This window comes from Salvia hispanica, chromosome 1 (assembly GCF_029641045.1).
Source record: "Salvia hispanica isolate PSC_SH4W2 chromosome 1, Shi_PSC_v1, whole genome shotgun sequence".
Classification (NCBI taxonomy): Eukaryota; Viridiplantae; Streptophyta; class Magnoliopsida; order Lamiales; family Lamiaceae; genus Salvia; species Salvia hispanica.
In genome coordinates, this window is record NC_142692.1 from 47664322 (window position 1) to 47681105 (window position 16784).

At 36.5% G+C, this 16784-nt stretch overlaps 3 protein-coding genes across 3 annotated transcripts; all 3 read left to right on the forward strand.

Annotated features, from left to right (window-relative positions):
• Positions 1 to 674: 674 nt before the first annotated feature.
• LOC125219200 (uncharacterized) lies at positions 675 to 4053 on the forward strand. The gene is made up of 7 exons (XM_048121110.2): positions 675 to 835; positions 1463 to 1532; positions 1632 to 1691; positions 2314 to 2428; positions 3234 to 3349; positions 3465 to 3589; positions 3702 to 4053. The coding sequence occupies exons 1-7, from the start codon at positions 759 to 761 to the stop codon at positions 3823 to 3825; spliced, it is 687 nt and encodes a 228-aa protein (XP_047977067.1). The 5' UTR covers positions 675 to 758; the 3' UTR covers positions 3826 to 4053.
• A 1776-nt stretch (positions 4054 to 5829) lies between these two features.
• LOC125221912 (thylakoidal processing peptidase 1, chloroplastic-like) lies at positions 5830 to 8984 on the forward strand. Its single transcript, XM_048124240.2, has 6 exons — positions 5830 to 6882; positions 7430 to 7498; positions 7598 to 7666; positions 7741 to 7827; positions 7915 to 7982; positions 8246 to 8984. Exons 1-6 carry the CDS (start codon positions 6139 to 6141, stop codon positions 8361 to 8363), a joined length of 1155 nt encoding a protein of 384 aa, XP_047980197.1. The 5' UTR covers positions 5830 to 6138; the 3' UTR covers positions 8364 to 8984.
• A 1968-nt stretch (positions 8985 to 10952) lies between these two features.
• LOC125223375 (signal peptidase I) lies at positions 10953 to 16395 on the forward strand. Its single transcript, XM_048126498.2, has 3 exons — positions 10953 to 11296; positions 11593 to 11919; positions 15406 to 16395. The coding sequence occupies exons 1-3, from the start codon at positions 11126 to 11128 to the stop codon at positions 16144 to 16146; spliced, it is 1239 nt and encodes a 412-aa protein (XP_047982455.1). The 5' UTR covers positions 10953 to 11125; the 3' UTR covers positions 16147 to 16395.
• The last annotated feature ends 389 nt before the right edge of the window (positions 16396 to 16784 follow it).

A 16784-nucleotide genomic window follows, 5' to 3' on the forward strand; every position in this document is an offset into this window, starting at 1 on the left:
TGAAAAAATGTTAAACTAACTAACAAAATCTTAAACAATTACATTTTTAATTTTCAACTTTAATAGGGTGCTTCTGAAATGGATGAAAAAGCCACAAGACGAGGCATCCTTCTCATGGATGAAAAAGCATGATTAGCCCAAGTGGTAAAGAGGTAATGCCCGAGGCTAAAAGTCTTGGTTCAAGTTCTTTGTAGCATGGCTTTTATTTAAAATCGAGTTCGAGTTCTTTGTAGTGCAACTTTTAAATTTAAATTCATTTATCAATTAAAAAAGCCCGATTAACCCTAAAAAGCCATGGGCATAAATTTAAAATGATATTTAAAACGATACATATTTTTTGATCGGGCCACACATCTATGCTCCGGCCTGCAGTTCTAATATTTAATCCACTTAAACCAACACATTTTTTTTGACAAAAATGGCCTACTAAGTGCCCTTAAAAATTGAATTGTATGGACACTTCACAAGATTCATGTGTGGGATTAGACATTTAACACTATGGGCTTCAAATCCAGAAATAATTTTTTTAATTTATAACATAAAAATGTAAAATAATTGTGATTATATGTTATTATCACATTGGGCCATAAAAATAAATAACAGTTGGACCTAAAATTTTGAAAGCCCAACTCATCCACTGAATCATTTGGCTCTACATTCAATCTGCATCGCCAATTCTGCATTTTCGATCAACACACAGACTGAGACTGTATTTCTGGTGATCCTTCTCTCTGTCCGACGGAATTTCACAACAAATCATGACCATATTTCACTTCTTCAACTGTGCGATTCTCACTTTTGGCCCTCACGCCGTTTACTACTCCGCCACTCCCCTGTAAGCTTAATTTTCGTTTTTACTATTCATCAGATCTCATCGAATTCATGGTGCCCTTGTACCGAATCTGCTTAAATTCTACCCATGGAACTTCAGCTTTTTCCTTATTTATCCTGATTTTATTTATTGGTATCATTACTAGCTTATTAAGATAGTTTTTACATTATTTATTTTAGTGGAATTATTAGGATTCGGTATAATGTTGCATTCGGGATGTTAATGTAGCTTATAAACAAGTCCAAATGTAGTAGGACTTCGAATTGTAGGAATGATTCTTGGAGTTAGGGCATCATGAATTTACAAGCAAATTTTGTGGAGGTTGTAAGTTGTTGTATTGTCTACTGGATCATTATCATTAATCTTGGCTACTTTATTGCTTTCTTCTTTACTGTTTTATTGAGTTGGGTTCCGATAGCTGGAGAAAAAAAATCTTTAATCAGGCTGAGACCTACTTTTGCTTGTGTAAACTACTAAACTTAAGCACCAACCGTTGCAAAGATGTTTTTTGTATTTGAGATTTATATGTATCGATTCTTTGCGTTGAATTTTTAGGAAGCTTGTTTAATTTCACATGATTGTGTTGGGAAAAGTTTTTGGTCTGTTAAGTTGACTGGTTTTATCATATAGATCCGAGTATGACACGATTGGTACTTCAATTAAATCAGCTGTTGTTTATCTCGTGACTGCATTAGTGAAGGTCAGTTGTTCAGATCAGAATGATTGAATGTCTCTACAGTATACATTGATGCTTCTTTTTGGTATTCGTGGGCTCTAATTCATTGAATCTCTTTTGCAGCTTGTATGTCTTGCAACCTTTCTAAAGGTATCTGAAAGTGACAGTTTCGACCCGTATCAGGTATTTCCTTCTTTTAGGATATTTATGCAATTTATCTTTTCTTGTCAATTTGGTATAATGTCCTAAAGTATTGGAAAAGGTAGTGGATCATGTTCACTAGAGTTAGTATCTACTTCTTGATGCAATGGTTTCTGTATGTTTTTGTTGTTGTTTGCAAATATTTTACTAATATTTAGATTGCATGAGGCCATAATATAATCATTTCAAAGCATTTGAGTATTGCCCTATCCATTTCTATAACAATTCACTGAAATGAAACAAGTCGTAATTGTCTTGGATTCTGTTGATGTGTAACATATATTATGTTATTGAGGGATGCAGGAAAATGGATTCTTTGTGGGATGTTTTGACAAATGGCCTTCTTAGTTAGATATGCTAATTTGGTCTTTTCAGCTCGTCATTTTTCTTGTATTCTTATCCTTTGCTTGTGGGGTTGAAGGAGGTCGGTGATAGGGCTTTATATAAGTTTTAGGCTACCTGAGAAATTAGTTTTTGTTTTGTTTCTCCAAATCCTTTAAGGAAAAACTAATCATCATGATTGAAAGTGATTTATTCTCTTCAAAGTTTTAAGGAACACTAATATGTTCTAAACTTTTAAGTTCTGTTTCTCATTGTCTTTCAGGAATTGTTGAAAGCTTTGATTGGATTCATAGATGTTGCTGGGCTTTACTTTGCCTTGACACAATTAACTCATAGGAATATTTCTCAAAATCACAAATTCCAAGCTGTTGGACTTGGTTAGTGCAGTTCTGTTTTCCTCTCATTATTATGATCCCCTTCACTTCCTCCTGGATATTTTGTGCTGTACTGCTTATAAAATATTGTGTATCAGTCATCACAATTCCTGGAATGAAAAAAGTTAATTGGGAAAGAAAGCTTTCTTTTGGCTTGTTCTATTTAAACCCTTCCTCTCGGCTTGGCAAATGAAGCGTTTATAAGAGATGACAATTTAACTAAACATATGTTTGTTCAACTACTTCTGTCCTTTGATTCAGTCCTGGCGATGCAAGAAAGAATAACTTTTAAGATATTTCCTTAGTATATTTAATGGATACTTACAAAGAGCCTTAAATATCTATTTGCTTATCACAACTGAGTCGGACACCAGTAGAATATGTGGGCATTTCTGTATTTTGCTATTCCACAGCAGGCCTTCAGAGCATTGAAGCTATTAAAGGCCTTTTATAGATATTAATGAGCGTAATTTGGCTGATATCTTCCAGCCAAGACCTCCTTACCCACTTTGCTTCTCTCTCTCCATAGTCCACATTCGTCTTTTATTAAAATTGATTGTCTTCATCACACACCCTGAGTTTGGTTGGTGGAAATTTTAATAATACACAGAAGAAGCTGGTCATGCAGATTATGGAAATAATCCTATTTCCTTTTTAAAATTGATACATTCCAGCAGCTGTATTAACTTGCATTTTCATTGAGGATTCTGATGAAAGGAAAAGAGCAGATGTTGATTACAGCCAAAATGCTTTTTCTACTTTGCTTGCTTTCCTATGACATTTAATGTTCCATTTTTTTTGTTGGCAGGTTGGGCTTTTGCTGACTCCGTCCTTCATAGGCTGGCACCGCTTTGGGTTGGTGCCAGGGGATTAGAATTCACGTGGGATTACATCTTGCAGGGTCTGGAAGCAAATGCTAATCTGGTAATACAAGTTTACCATGGTGTTTATTACTTCATTCTCAGCATACCGGATGTCGTTCTAAACCTTTTATGTCATTGTATAATCTAAAAGTTCTTGTGCACTGATTGTGCTTCAGGTGTTGAGTATATCACTAGCGGCATTAGGCTCTCTGATTTGGCTCAGGAAAAACAAGCCTAAGACGTTGATTCCTATCATATATGCTTGTGCCGGAATAGTAGCGACAATGCCATCGATTACAAGGTATGTTGCACTTGTAGATATATTATCGTTGTGGGTGTTGTAGAAAATGCATGATTTAGTATACGGCCCAGAGTTGACGTGTTTTGAGTGTGATTCAAATGGTTTGTTGCAGTTATCTGAAACTTGCCTTGGGGTGGCACTTTCCGAAGGTGGTAGGTTTTGAGCTGTTCACTTCACTGGTGATGGCTTTCATTAGCTGGCAGTTGTTTGCTGCATGCCAGAGACCATCAAACTGAGAGTAGGAAACTGTCTGACTTCATCAATTTGAGGCTGCTGCTGTAGAATTTGTTGTAAAACTCAAACTTTCTTGAGCATATTTAAGAAATTCTATATATAGACATGGTAGTTGAATTTTGAGTGGTGAGAAGAGCTCAACTTTTCGTTTTAAGGTGCTTCTTGTTTTATCTGTTCTGTTCCACTATTCCTATTCATTGGTTAATTCCATTTTTGTACTCTGGCCAGAATCTCTGTATTCTTTGTTTCTGTGCAACCCAAATTGGATCAATTTTGTCTGCGTTGTACACCGCAGAGCAGACGAACTCATTTGTATCGAACTAGTCCTACCCATGCAATTTCACCTTAAGAAAAGCCTACAGGCCGGTTTCTATCATAATAATAGCCATCATGTTGTGCTATACAGTAATTAGTTTTTGTTGATTAGGGATGTCAGGTTGATTCGAATAGCCCAACATAGTAGTTAGATTGAAAATTTATAACCTAAAAAAATTACAACCTGAATAACTCTAACCTAAATAGCCCACAATTGTTGGTTGCGTACGTTGACAGTGGCCATGGTGTGAATAATGACGACCATTGGGAGAGGAGGCTCAGATCTAAAATGTCACCAATCCTGTTGTCTTACTTCCAATCCTTGTGAGAGAATGTTAGTCGAATTGGGGCGGTGAGAGAGTGTACAACGGCGACAAAGAAATGGGAGAGGGGTAGTTTCGGACTTTCGGTTAGCTAGGTTAAACAGTGTACAATCCCACAATTTTTATGGGATTGTTTTTCTGCAAAAATTAGTGATTTTGAGCACTGTGGGCAGCATGGATTATTTTCTTCTGCTTCACCAAAATTATCCATGCTACGAAAACAACAAGAATATTTGTAATTAATGTGACAAACCTTTCTTTTCCTATCTATAAAAAAGGACCTTACCAAACATGCTGTAGCATTTTATCTGCCTATATTATATGCTGGGGGTGGGTTGTAGTTGAGTATCCTATCTGTCCATATTCTATAGTTAACATGGATGTAAATAAAGACTAGTTGGCCAAAATATGACGTAGCACGCACTAACATACGTAAGCCCTTACGTCATACTTAAAATGCTGATAATTATTTAAGATTTGGTAAAAATGAAAGTTCAAGAATCTATTTGCATGTTTCAAAGTGAGGCGACAAGTATGGTCAAATTTGTTTATTCAACTAGACCTGATTTAGTTTAGATATAGACATAAGAATGAATAAAGTGACTTGTAATTGGAATTTCGTAGCAATTCATTCAAATTTTATAAATTCGATCCTCCGATTCTATACTAGGTATATCTCTCATATATACCTTTATTAGTTATAGTGAGTCTATAGGCTGTTAATGTAGCAAATCAAAAACTCAATATTTTACTACTCCATTACAAAAAACACAAATGATCAACGAATTATATGAATGTGTATATGTACTTGATTAAAATACACACACCAGCCATAGAAATTACTAAATCCTAAAATTAGAAGTTAAACAATATGATTTCTATTTGCTAGAATCATTTAAATTGCATAGGTTGACTTGTTGTATGTTTGGTAATATTATTGTGTCATAAATGTAGTCATGTAGATAAAGGGCATTTTTGCCAATTTAGCTTGTTGTCACAAAAGTCTTCTGAATGTGAGGAAGCAGTTGAGGAAGAAACAAGGAAGCTACTGCCTCTCACGATTTGTTGGACCGGTCAGACACATGCCAAAACTAAAAGACTATAATGCCCATGCATTACTACGGAATTCCTATCATTCTTAAGATTCGGATATTTTGTGTTTTAAAACCTCATGTGAGAATTAGTTGATTGCATTCAGTAGCACATTACTTATTTAGATTGCAACATTTACATTTCTACTACAATATCTATTCCCACTCCCACATTTCCAGTTTTACGGTATTTTCCGTAATAAGTGAGGAATGGAAGGGCAATAATGGCACTGCAGCATCCTCTCACGTTGAATATTAAACCCCAAATTCATTTTCAACTCTTTGAAAATTTCCCATTCTTCATCTGCCAAACTAAGCCGCCTTGCGCTCTCTCCTCCTCCTCGGCCCTATCGCCGCCGTCGATAGGGTTCCGCTTTCCTTCACTGCTCACTCCCAACCCCTCAGTCTCCTCCCCACCCCACTGATCTAGCCTCCTCCTTCAATTCCCCCTCCCTTCTCCCGATTTCTCACTGATTTCCTTCACCATGTCATTGTCTGCCTGCTAGACCTCTCTCGCACACCCTTCCTAATCCCCAATCCCGAAATTTTCATCTTCTTCCTCGTCACTTTCTTACAATTCGTCACCATGGCTCTCCGGTTCACCGTGGCCTACTCGGCCACCGTCGCCTCAAACCTCTCCGCCGCCCCCGGGAAGTGCGCCGTCTCCCGATTCTTCCACGACTGCGCCACCCGATCCCGGGCCTTCCAGCACACGCCGTCGCAGACCGACATCCGCCGCCCCCCTGATCGCTCCACCCGAACGACGCCGTTTCACTCTATGCTTGCACAGGAATTGCTCGGTGAAAGCACCCGGTCGCCTGTGATTGGTGGTTTGGTGTCTCTGATGAAGCAATCGGCTGGGGTTTCTTCTGACGTTGGGGTTTTGGGGGTTTCTATGCTTAAGACGTCTGCGATTCTCCCGTTTTTGCCTGGATCTAAGTGGCTGCCCTGTAACGAGCTCGCTACGTCGGAGGTCGATCGAGGTGGAACGGCCGTTGCTAGCGGTAATCGCGCCGTCGTTACAAAAGGATCTTCCAAGAGTGGTAGTGTTAGTGTCGTTGAAAGCAAGTGTTCAGAGGCACTGGCTATGGGGAAGAGCGGTGGTTCAAGCACCGTGAAGGCTATGCACCAGAGCAGCAAAGGTCGTGATAGCAACCGTTGGATTCTGAAATTGATGAATTTTTGCTTCAGCTCCGAGGATGCTAAGGCGGCCTTCACTGCTGTAAGCGTTAGCATTCTGTTCAAATCGACTTTGGCTGAGCCCAGGTCGATCCCGTCCATGTCTATGTACCCGACACTTGATGTGGGCGACAGGATTCTAGCTGAGAAGGTATGCTTTCTTTTGATGGTGGGCCTTTAGTACGTTATTTGAGTTTTTCTTGGCTTTTTGATGTTGGATGCAATTCACTGTTTTTTAGAATTTGTGCATTAAATGGTGTAATAATGAGAAACTATTCCCAACTCTTATGCCATAAACTCAATGATTTTAACTGGAGTAATAAGTAGACATTCTTTTGTATTGCCAGGCAGTAGGTTCAATCATATATATTGTCATTCTGGAATAATGAATACCCCTATATTGATAAATGTTGAAAGCAGGACCCCACCTTCTGTCTTCTTTGAGCTGAGGGATTGGGATTTACCTTGATCTTTCACCCCTTACAAGGGGTGGAACTACCAACCAAACTATACATGACTAACTGAAATTATTCTTAGAAAGAAAATTTCTCCCTGAATTTTAGTAGTTATTGGATAGATTGGACTATTGAGTACTAGAATATTTGTCTATTCTCTCTCTCTCTGAGGAAACACCATTGATGCTGTGTGATTTGAATGTTAGCTGTGCCATTCTTGACTCTTTTATGTTGTGTTTACAGGTTTCTTATATTTTCAAGAAGCCAAATGTCTCAGAAATTGTGATTTTTAAGGCTCCATCATTTCTTCAGGTAATTTTTAAATTTTGTTATCATTATCAGAGTCATTAGTCACTTAGAGTCATGTTATACCATGGAGTTGATATCTAAATGTTTTACTTTTCCTTGCAGGAGTATGGTTTCAGTACGTCTGATGTGTTTATTAAAAGAATCGTAGCAAAAGCTGGGGACTGCGTGGAAGTAAGAAATGCTCATTGATTCTTGGAATTTCTCATCTCAGAGTCTGTTCGTATCTAAATATTTTCCTTGTGCAGGTTCGTGATGGAAAATTGATGGTCAACAGTATAGCCCAGACTGAGGATTACATTTTGGAGCCAATTGATTATGAGTTGGAGCCAGTGGTAAGTTTGTGCTTGTTCCCAGTTCGAGCATATTGATCATGCTATTATAGCAAGAAGAAAACTAACCCATCATTTTGTTTTTAATAGTTTGTGCCAGAGGGCTATGTATTTGTCTTGGGAGATAACCGTAACAACAGTTTTGACTCTCACAACTGGTAAGCAACTCTTTGTCAATATTTTTTACATGCTTGCTTTAGGTCTGAAGGATATTCTTTATTTATTCTGTAGTTTCTGTTTATTTGTTTCTTTATGATCTATCTATTTATTACAACATAAGAACTCTTAATGGTAAGCGATTGGAGCTATGGTGAAAGCAATAAAACTTGTATAGATGGTCTATTTTTGTTTACACTTCATTGCTATAATGAACATGTTTGGAGGTGTATGGAGCCTGAGTTCCAATGTTCTTGTATTGCAGGGGTCCACTGCCTATTGAGAACATTGTCGGGAGATCAGTCTTCCGATATTGGCCTCCTTCAAAAGTGTCGGACACTCTGTATTCGACATACCAGCAGAGCACCCTGGCATTCTCATGACACTTGACCTCCGGCTTATTGGTTAATAGTTTTGACCTCGATTCTTTCATCAAATCCGTTTCTTCCACACTGCAGCCCTTCTGGGCTTATTTGGCCACCGACAGGAATTCTGATTTCCTTCAGTATGTTCGTGTATTGTCTATAAGACGGATAGTGGAATCCTCTGCCACGCCACCACTGCCTCCAGCAGCCTCACATGGCTGGTTTTGGGTTCGTTATGTAATTTATTCAAGTTTCATGTGGTGAAGAATTTGAATCTAATGGATCAAACTCTGTATATGTTGAGGCACCCCCGTGCTACAAATGCTGAAAGCACAGCCATTGATTATGGTGCCAGTCGACTCACAAATGATGGATTCTGTGATGGTGTTGGGTGTTGCATCTGCGGATGCATTCACAGATTAAAGTCATCAGGTCGACTGGGGCAGCCAGGTATTTCGATGGATGGAGGTGAATCCCAGAGTTATTCTGCTGAAACAAGCCTATACTCGTTATAAGTTATTGTTTCGACTGCTGACCTTTCGAGTTACTACTTTGTAGAAGGTGTACAGCAGTAACAGATCCATCTATCGTGTGCTATTATATGAAAAAGGAAAAAAAAATTCATATTTTGAGTTTTTATTTTATCCTTGAAATTTTTGCATTCTAATTTATATGTTTGGCAGGAAATTGAAACGTTATCTTCAACTATGTGAGTAGCTGTTAAATGCTTTGATTTTGGAGAATACAAGCAGAGTAGGGGGAAGGGAAACAAGAAAACCATTCACCCTAACTTAATTTAACTGAGGGGAAAAAGTACTCCATCTCAAAGCCACTACAACCCTTGAGGGAAAAAGCATAATCAAGTGCGCCAATACTACTAATATAATCACAGAAATAATATGCTATGGTTTGTAGTCATATTAGAATTATTAGAATTAAGTTATGAGATTATTTTAGTAGGATGGAGTATAAATTGAACAACTTCTACATATATTAAGTGGGATTTGATCTTTCACTTTGACACATAAATGGTACCTGATTTTTATTTTATATCGTTTTTAGTACTCATGACAAAAATAACCCTGGATACCAAACATGTGATTTTTTTGTTATGGAGGATATTTTTGGAAATTTCAATTAAATAGTACCAAAGATGTGATTTTTTTTCTTCGTTACTTATTTCTTTTTTTCTTCTTTTTTCATTTTTCTTCATTTTATTCTTTCTTTTTACTATATTTTATCTTCCTTTCTTCTTTCTTTTTTCTCCTTAGTTTATGTTTCCTCTTTTCTTTTTACTGTTTTATAAATACATCTAATTGTATTCATAATATAAATCAAGAACAAAACACTTAATTAAATTAATTATTTAAAGTAATTAAATCAATTAAATAATTTTTATTAAATTATTTTATACTCATTTTAAGGTTGAAACACCTAACTAAAAATATTCAACTCTTTATCTCACTACGAATACAATTCACAATTTTAAATTTTTATTAAGACTATATTGATTTGACTATATTGATTTAGTTATTAATTTAATATAAATAATAATAATAATTGTTATTATTATATATATTATACAATTCACAATTTAAATAATAATACTATAATTATTTATTTATTACTACTAATTTTTCTATTACAACAATAATGCTATTATAATAATTAAATATAATTATAGTTATAATTGTATTTACGTATATTTGAATGATATAAATAAATTATTAATTTATAATATTAAAATAATGGTACGAATATTGATTAATAATAATAGTATATAGAGTGAGAAGAATGAAATAAAATATTATAATATCACTTTTGGTACTAGTTTTATTTATACCCAAAATATCCTCCATGACACAAATGGAAAAATGCATTCGTTTAGAGGGCATTTTAGGGTGAAAATCTTATCAGGTTCTAAAAATGTGATTAATAGGTACCAAAAGTGATATAAAATAAAGATCAGGTACCATTTATGTGTGAAAATGAAAGATCAGGTATCATTTATGTAGTTCACCCGTAAATTTTATGTGTTTAGTTTGATTTTAATGTATTATTATTAAAAATTGTTATTGATATTTTAATTTACAATTTTTGATTAAAAAAAATCAAATCTTGATGTATTATTTTATTAATTTAAAGTTAAAGATGGGTGAATAGAAATGTCAATAACAATTTTTTTTGAACTTTACCGTGTAAATACAATAATAACGTTGAGCTAAATTTACCTATTTTCGAAGATCATTCATGGCATAACGAAGCTATGCCAAAAGTCGGTCAAAGCTAAAAGTCCACTCATAATTAGTCGAAACATTAAGGTATGAAACAATACTTTATCATTTAAATTAACATTAAGCTATGGACCATGCCATGATGATTGATGCCAACATATTCATGGTATGTGAGAAACAATACAAACGTTTTTATTTTCAGATGATTTTGATACTCTTATCTGACAAATAAATCGTTAAATGTCATTTAGATATGCAGTAGGTATAATTAATTTCTGGTTTTGATTAATAAACTCTTAACTTAATTACAGATCGATAATACCTGCGGTTGAATTTAATTATTATAATACCTTTTGGTGGCAGAGTGATATTTTCAATAAGCTGTTTGCGTAAGCCACTCACATAATTCCACTAAAAAAAACCAAAATTGTTAAATAATAAAATTCCCCGGCGGCAGATCAATTCACCGTCGTCGCCGACAGTCGCCACCCATCACCTTTCATCACTCAACACTCTATCATTTCTCAGTCGACATTCAATAATTCGATGACTGCCCCAAATTCGACGCTATTTTTGCTCACAATTTTCCTTTCCCTTGTGTTGACACACTCGGCAATCATCCCGTCGCGCCCTTTCAACATCTCCCACTACCTCTATCCCAAATTCACGGCCTTAACTGAATCGGACATTCCTCTCCACCCACCGCACTTTTTGCAGGTCGATTTGCAATCTCCAATTTGACTTCAATTGCTTCATTTATCTGTGATTATAGAATGGTTTTCAAATGGTAGAGTGGTTAGAGTTTGTTGATCACGAATCTGATTTGCTACTTTGTGGGTGTTGAAGAATTTGATCATAAATTATGCCAAAATTTATGTTAGAGGAGGAATCTCGTGTGTGTGTTTAGTCAATGAGACTTGTTTTCTGGCAGTGTGATTGAGCTTAGCTATGAGTGGTTATCAAATCACTGTTATCTTCATCTTTTTTTTTGTTGTTTTTGGGATCTGATTCAGGCTGTTTTGGATTCGATTTCTAAAAAAGAGAAATGGGCGTTGGAGGATTTTTGGGTTTCAGAAATGGATGTAAAGAAAGCTAAATACAAGACAGTGCAAAGGTATGACTTTCGGGTTCATGTTGGGAAGATTGAAGTTGCACTTAAGATGCATGATGAAACGTCAGAATGGAAGAAGTTGGTTAGGTTAAGTGAAAATGGGACATCAAACTTTGAGTCACTGGCTAGGAGAATTGGTTCCTCCGCGGTAATTGATAGCTTTAAAGTTGAAGGCCCTTTGGAGTTGATGGTCGTAGGAGAAGATGATCGGCTGTCCCTTACATTTCCGGTATGTCTACTTTCCCTCTCTTTGTTGTGATCTTTTGAACCTGTATATAGACTCCACATTTTTAAAGTGACTTGGATCTTCAGTCACAGTTTGCTACTTAATAAATAAAGTATTTTTTGACATTTGTAATAGGTAGATTATAATTGAGGTTAATGAAGGAAGGAACTAGACATGGAGATGAAGCAGATGCTCTTGAGTTATGTAGCTTACATATGCAACACAATAACCGGATCAAATATCAATATCCCAAATATGGGGGTAGTAGAAGAAACCTTATTATTATTGCTTGAAGAGATTATTTTTAGGTTTGTATTTAATCATTAGATCCTTTTGAGTCCTAGTGTATTAGAAGGTGTATCAAAGTGTGAGTAAAGGCCATTATAATGAACTTTCTTGAAGCATGTTGAGGACTAGAGTATCCATTTTGCGTTGATGCAAAACATTCCTCTGTATAATGTAATGTTGTTCTAGGCTATTCATGTTCAGATACAATCTTCTTCTTAGGCCAGGAAATACCTTCCCTATTTTCCTTCCTAAAATTATCTGTATACTGAGTTAGTGAGTTCCCTAAAACTGAGTTGTGTTTCAGTGATGTTGCATGGTGATCTGGTAATAAGTTGGTCTATTGGGTTTTTCTGCTCGTTTCAAAAGGTTTACTGAGGTGGAAAGCCTCTTGGTCTGTTTTGGACACATTAAATGAGTAATCAGTCCTAAGGTTTTTTCTTAGAAATGAGTTTTAAGATCAGATTTAATTTTGAGAAGAGAACCCAGTTAGAGGCAATGAACCCTTGTTTTAATAACCATTTGTTTTAGTGGAGGGGAGCCGGTGTTATTCGATGTCTTGGTGCTAGCGTCATATGGATGAAGCCACAAGAGTGGACTTCACCCTGGTGGCTACATTCATTGGGTGCAAACGGTGATGTCAAGAAATTGACTTATGAGTTGCTACGCCAGTATGGGTACCACCCATGGAGAATTTATTTATTCCGCATACGGTGCATCTTTATGTGTTATGTTACTTCTGGGTGTATCTCAACATGTTGTGTGAATAAGTTCCTTTCCACCAATGCCACAAAATATTTGACGCCATGACTTAGGCTCACAAAACACACGGTGAATTCAGTACATCCAAGAAACTCTTGTCAGCTTTGGTTCTCATTTTTATAAGTTTGGTTTTTGGGTTGGTGTGTGCAAAATCTGGTTTGCTCCAACTGGATATAAAAACCGGCAATTCTTGATTTTTCTAGTTCTAGCGCCTCCCTGTTATGGGTAGAATCTATGCGCTGCGGGGAGAATCAGCGGTAATCAGCAGATAGCCTTAAAAGTATATAGATATATCAGCAGATAATAATAATATTATTATTTCGTAGAACAATAAATTATAGAGATATGCGTAAAAGTATATAGACATATTAGAGAAAAGTAGTAGGTCTCTTTGATTAAGGCACATATGTATAGTACAACAAAGCCTGACTAAGGCACATATCCAATGTGGGATACTTGTTCCATAACACTCCCCTCAAACTGGAGCATATATGTCAACCATGTCCAGCTTGGTACAAAGTTCTGATAAGTATTTCCCTCAACAGTGTGAAGAAGACATCGGCAACAGTAGTAACAACGGTAGTAGCAGTGGCAGCGGTGGTAGTGGTAGTAGTAGCAGTTGTAGGGAAGAGTAGTAGTAGTGCATTGGTCATATTTTACAGAGTCTATTTCTCAACCTGTTTTAGGTTCAGACTGTTCAGTTGAATCTGAGGTACTGCAGCAGTACAGCAACAACCCACTGGTGAATGCTTTTCAGGTGTTGATGTGTATGCATAAAATGAGCACTGATGCTTATTTGATTTGTATTGCTTGAGAAAATTTTGAATGTGATTGTTTTGGACAAGTATAATATTCCAACTAAAACAGTAAAAACACTAGTAGCATATGTGTTTGAAACCGAGGGAGAGGATCCCGCTAACTACTAGGAATAGAATCTCTGTGCCACCGGGTGAATCAGCAACAATCAGCGGATAACCTTATTACTATCATTTTCTTTTTTTGTTGGTTTTATTATGTCTTTTGTAGTTGAGGCATGGGTTCTTCATTGGCTTGTTCCCATGGTAAAAAAATGACCCTCGCGTGCTAGTGGGAAGGATTATAATTATATAGGGTTAGATAAAGTATAATAGTTGAATGCGACGCTTGGGTACAACACAATCTGCCTCCTTTGAGGAGAACATGGCGTTCATCAGTTAGGCAGGGGATCAATCTTCTGTTATTCATTTCAGCTAATAAATTAATTTTGTTGCTTCAAACACGTTTTTGGTTCTCTTCTGCTCTAATTCTCTAGGGCACCCGATGGATTGAGAGGCATCCTATGGTTAATGAATTACACTCTGGTACATTCTAGTTGTCTCGAGTCTGATGTTTGGACCTTAAGGCTAAGGGTCTCTGTTTCAAGTGGAGCTATACCAACCTCTACATAATTTTCCAAGCAAAAATGTTGTCAGTTTTTAGTTTTGAAGGGATAAACATAAGTGGATCTTGTAGACCACAGTTCACTTACTTCCTTCCATATCATAGCCTTTATGGTGTTGTTTTGTAGGATGCCGAAGCACTACTAGGAATTCATGTGCATTTTTATGTATTGTTTTTTGTTTGCTGGGTTAATTGTCCTATAAATTAGAATATTCGGGTTATGTTTAGCGATCTTGCAATGATAATACCCACAATTTTTGTCCGGTTAGATTTCTCTTGCCATGTGTTATAAACTTATTATTTTTAAAGAAACTAATCCTTACCTATCTAGTTTGCATATCTTTTGGGATAGTTGAGGTTGGACTGTTCCTGAGCCTGTAGGAATTAGATATTGTTTATATATTATGAAAATGATCAATTAGGGTATTTAGGGTAATGAAATTTGCATTGGATTTGGTATAATTCCTGGGCAGGTTCTGATAGGATTATTCTGGGTTTCTTCCTTGTTTCGCTTTTCCTTTTTAACAATTGTTTAGTTTTCCAGTCCTGTATTAATTTCTGTTTTGATTTCCTTGTTGATTTACTTGGCACGATCCTTGACTTTATCAAAATCCGACAAATGAGGACTGAGTAGACAACATTTTGACTCCTTAAAAATTGAACTCAGTTTTACTACTCGACTAGTTTCAACTTCTCCCAGAGTTTTCTTGTATTAGTTTCTTACAAATTCATTGGGTGGATTGCTTGACATTTGACAATAGTGATTATTGCCTCTATATTTGTAGCACTATGGAGTTCACTTGTGTCAGCTTTGGAACTTCATAATTTGTAGTACTTCATTAATTTTGCCTGTCTTTTTTGAGGTTTTATAGAAGGTGAAGCCCTCTGAATTTGTTCTCATACATGTGGTGTTGAAGCCATTTATTAGTTTTATTCATACTGCTACAGTAACTAATGATAAATGTATTTTATGCAGTCCTACATCATCTAGTGACAGTTGATTTTCTTGGTTATTCATTTCAGTTGAACAGATCACACTTTGGTTTGCGACGGATATTAGTTGGGGAAGGCATAAGCATAGAAGTGAAGGGCGCTGAAGAAATTTCATTAGTCCATCCTTCCAATTATCAATTTCTGTATGGTATGTTCCGTTATAGGAGATGGAGTGATGTGGGGTCAATATGGCCTGCTCTATGCATGAGATTACTTCCAATACGTATTCAAGGTTCTGCATCCGTGGTTGCCTACAGAAGCGGAAGACCAGGTTCACCTATCCGGACTTCTTCTCGTTCTAAAGATGTGATAAAATTATTGCCAGAGAAGTGTTATGTGAGACAAAACTACGAGAGATCTGTGCATCTCCCTAATTCTCTAGGCACTAGAATCGCGTTGTTAAAAGGTTTGGAGAGCTTCCTGAATGAGACAGACAATCCAAATCCGGCTGCTATGGGATCTCTGAAGGTGAGAATCAGTGCATTTCCCATGTATCGCTTCCCTTTGGAACTGAGAAGAAATATCAGAACTAACGATTCTTACTGGAGCACACTAGCTGAGTGGCGAACGAGGCCTTCTACTGAACGCATAAGGTTTGAAGTTGCAGCAAGAATCAAAGGTGAGGTTCTGAAGCCCCTGGTGATCAAGAAGGTCAGGCCTGTTAATGCCGATTCATTTTCTTGGAGTAGTTTATCATCGAATCTCTCGTTCACCGAGTTGCCCCCTCTGTTTCTCCCTCCGGAATCGTTGACCCTCGACGTGAAATGGTAGGAAAGCGTGTGTATAGCTCAACAGGTTGGAGCCTTTTTTCCTTGTACCTTTGTGTATCGTAACGTTTATCATGTAAGGCATAGTGTTGTGCACAAACCTGAGTGAGATTGTGACATGAAATCGTAGAAGGAAGCAATGGATTTACTTGTGTAACTAAAAGATTTATTTTTGCACTTAGATAATAGAAGTTACCTGAGATGATGTAAAAAAAAATTGTTTTGTTTCAATGAGGATCATGTGTTTTATAAATTGCTGCGTGATTTAGTTTAACTCACAACTTGAATAAAACATTGGTTACGGAGTATAATAACATATGTGTAAATTAATTGGGGACGAATGAAAAAAGAGATTAGTGCCATTAAATTGGGACGGAGGAAGTGTATAATTGTTCGACGTTATTTCTTCTTGTAGTAGTAATTTTTTTTCCCAGCCCATTGACATGGTGAAAGAGTTTTACTGTTTTTTTTTCGCTGCTTATTTTGGTCGTGAATACAGCAATTTATAATTAAAGTTATTGTTGAAATTGTGAGTTGGGTCACTCCATGACAAAGGATAGATTAGGTCGTGAATTTTGTCCTGAATTCACTAATTAAAGGCAAAACAGTCCTTTCAGTAACTATTTTTACTCATTATGTTCA

Excerpts from the sequence above, each read along its gene's own strand:
- LOC125219200 (XM_048121110.2), top strand. The coding sequence starts at position 759 with ATGACCATATTTCACTTCTTCAACTGTGCGATTCTCACTTTTGGCCCT. Across the intron at positions 3,350-3,464 it reads TGGAAGCAAATGCTAATCTG|GTGTTGAGTATATCACTAGC; the intron begins GTAATACAAGTT and ends ATTGTGCTTCAG. Across the intron at positions 3,590-3,701 it reads ACAATGCCATCGATTACAAG|TTATCTGAAACTTGCCTTGG; the intron begins GTATGTTGCACT and ends GGTTTGTTGCAG.
- LOC125223375 (XM_048126498.2), top strand. The coding sequence starts at position 11,126 with ATGACTGCCCCAAATTCGACGCTATTTTTGCTCACAATTTTCCTTTCC. Across the intron at positions 11,297-11,592 it reads ACCCACCGCACTTTTTGCAG|GCTGTTTTGGATTCGATTTC; the intron begins GTCGATTTGCAA and ends GATCTGATTCAG. Across the intron at positions 11,920-15,405 it reads GGCTGTCCCTTACATTTCCG|TTGAACAGATCACACTTTGG; the intron begins GTATGTCTACTT and ends TATTCATTTCAG.
- LOC125221912 (XM_048124240.2), top strand. The coding sequence starts at position 6,139 with ATGGCTCTCCGGTTCACCGTGGCCTACTCGGCCACCGTCGCCTCAAAC. Across the intron at positions 7,499-7,597 it reads AGGCTCCATCATTTCTTCAG|GAGTATGGTTTCAGTACGTC; the intron begins GTAATTTTTAAA and ends TTTTCCTTGCAG. Across the intron at positions 7,983-8,245 it reads AGTTTTGACTCTCACAACTG|GGGTCCACTGCCTATTGAGA; the intron begins GTAAGCAACTCT and ends CTTGTATTGCAG.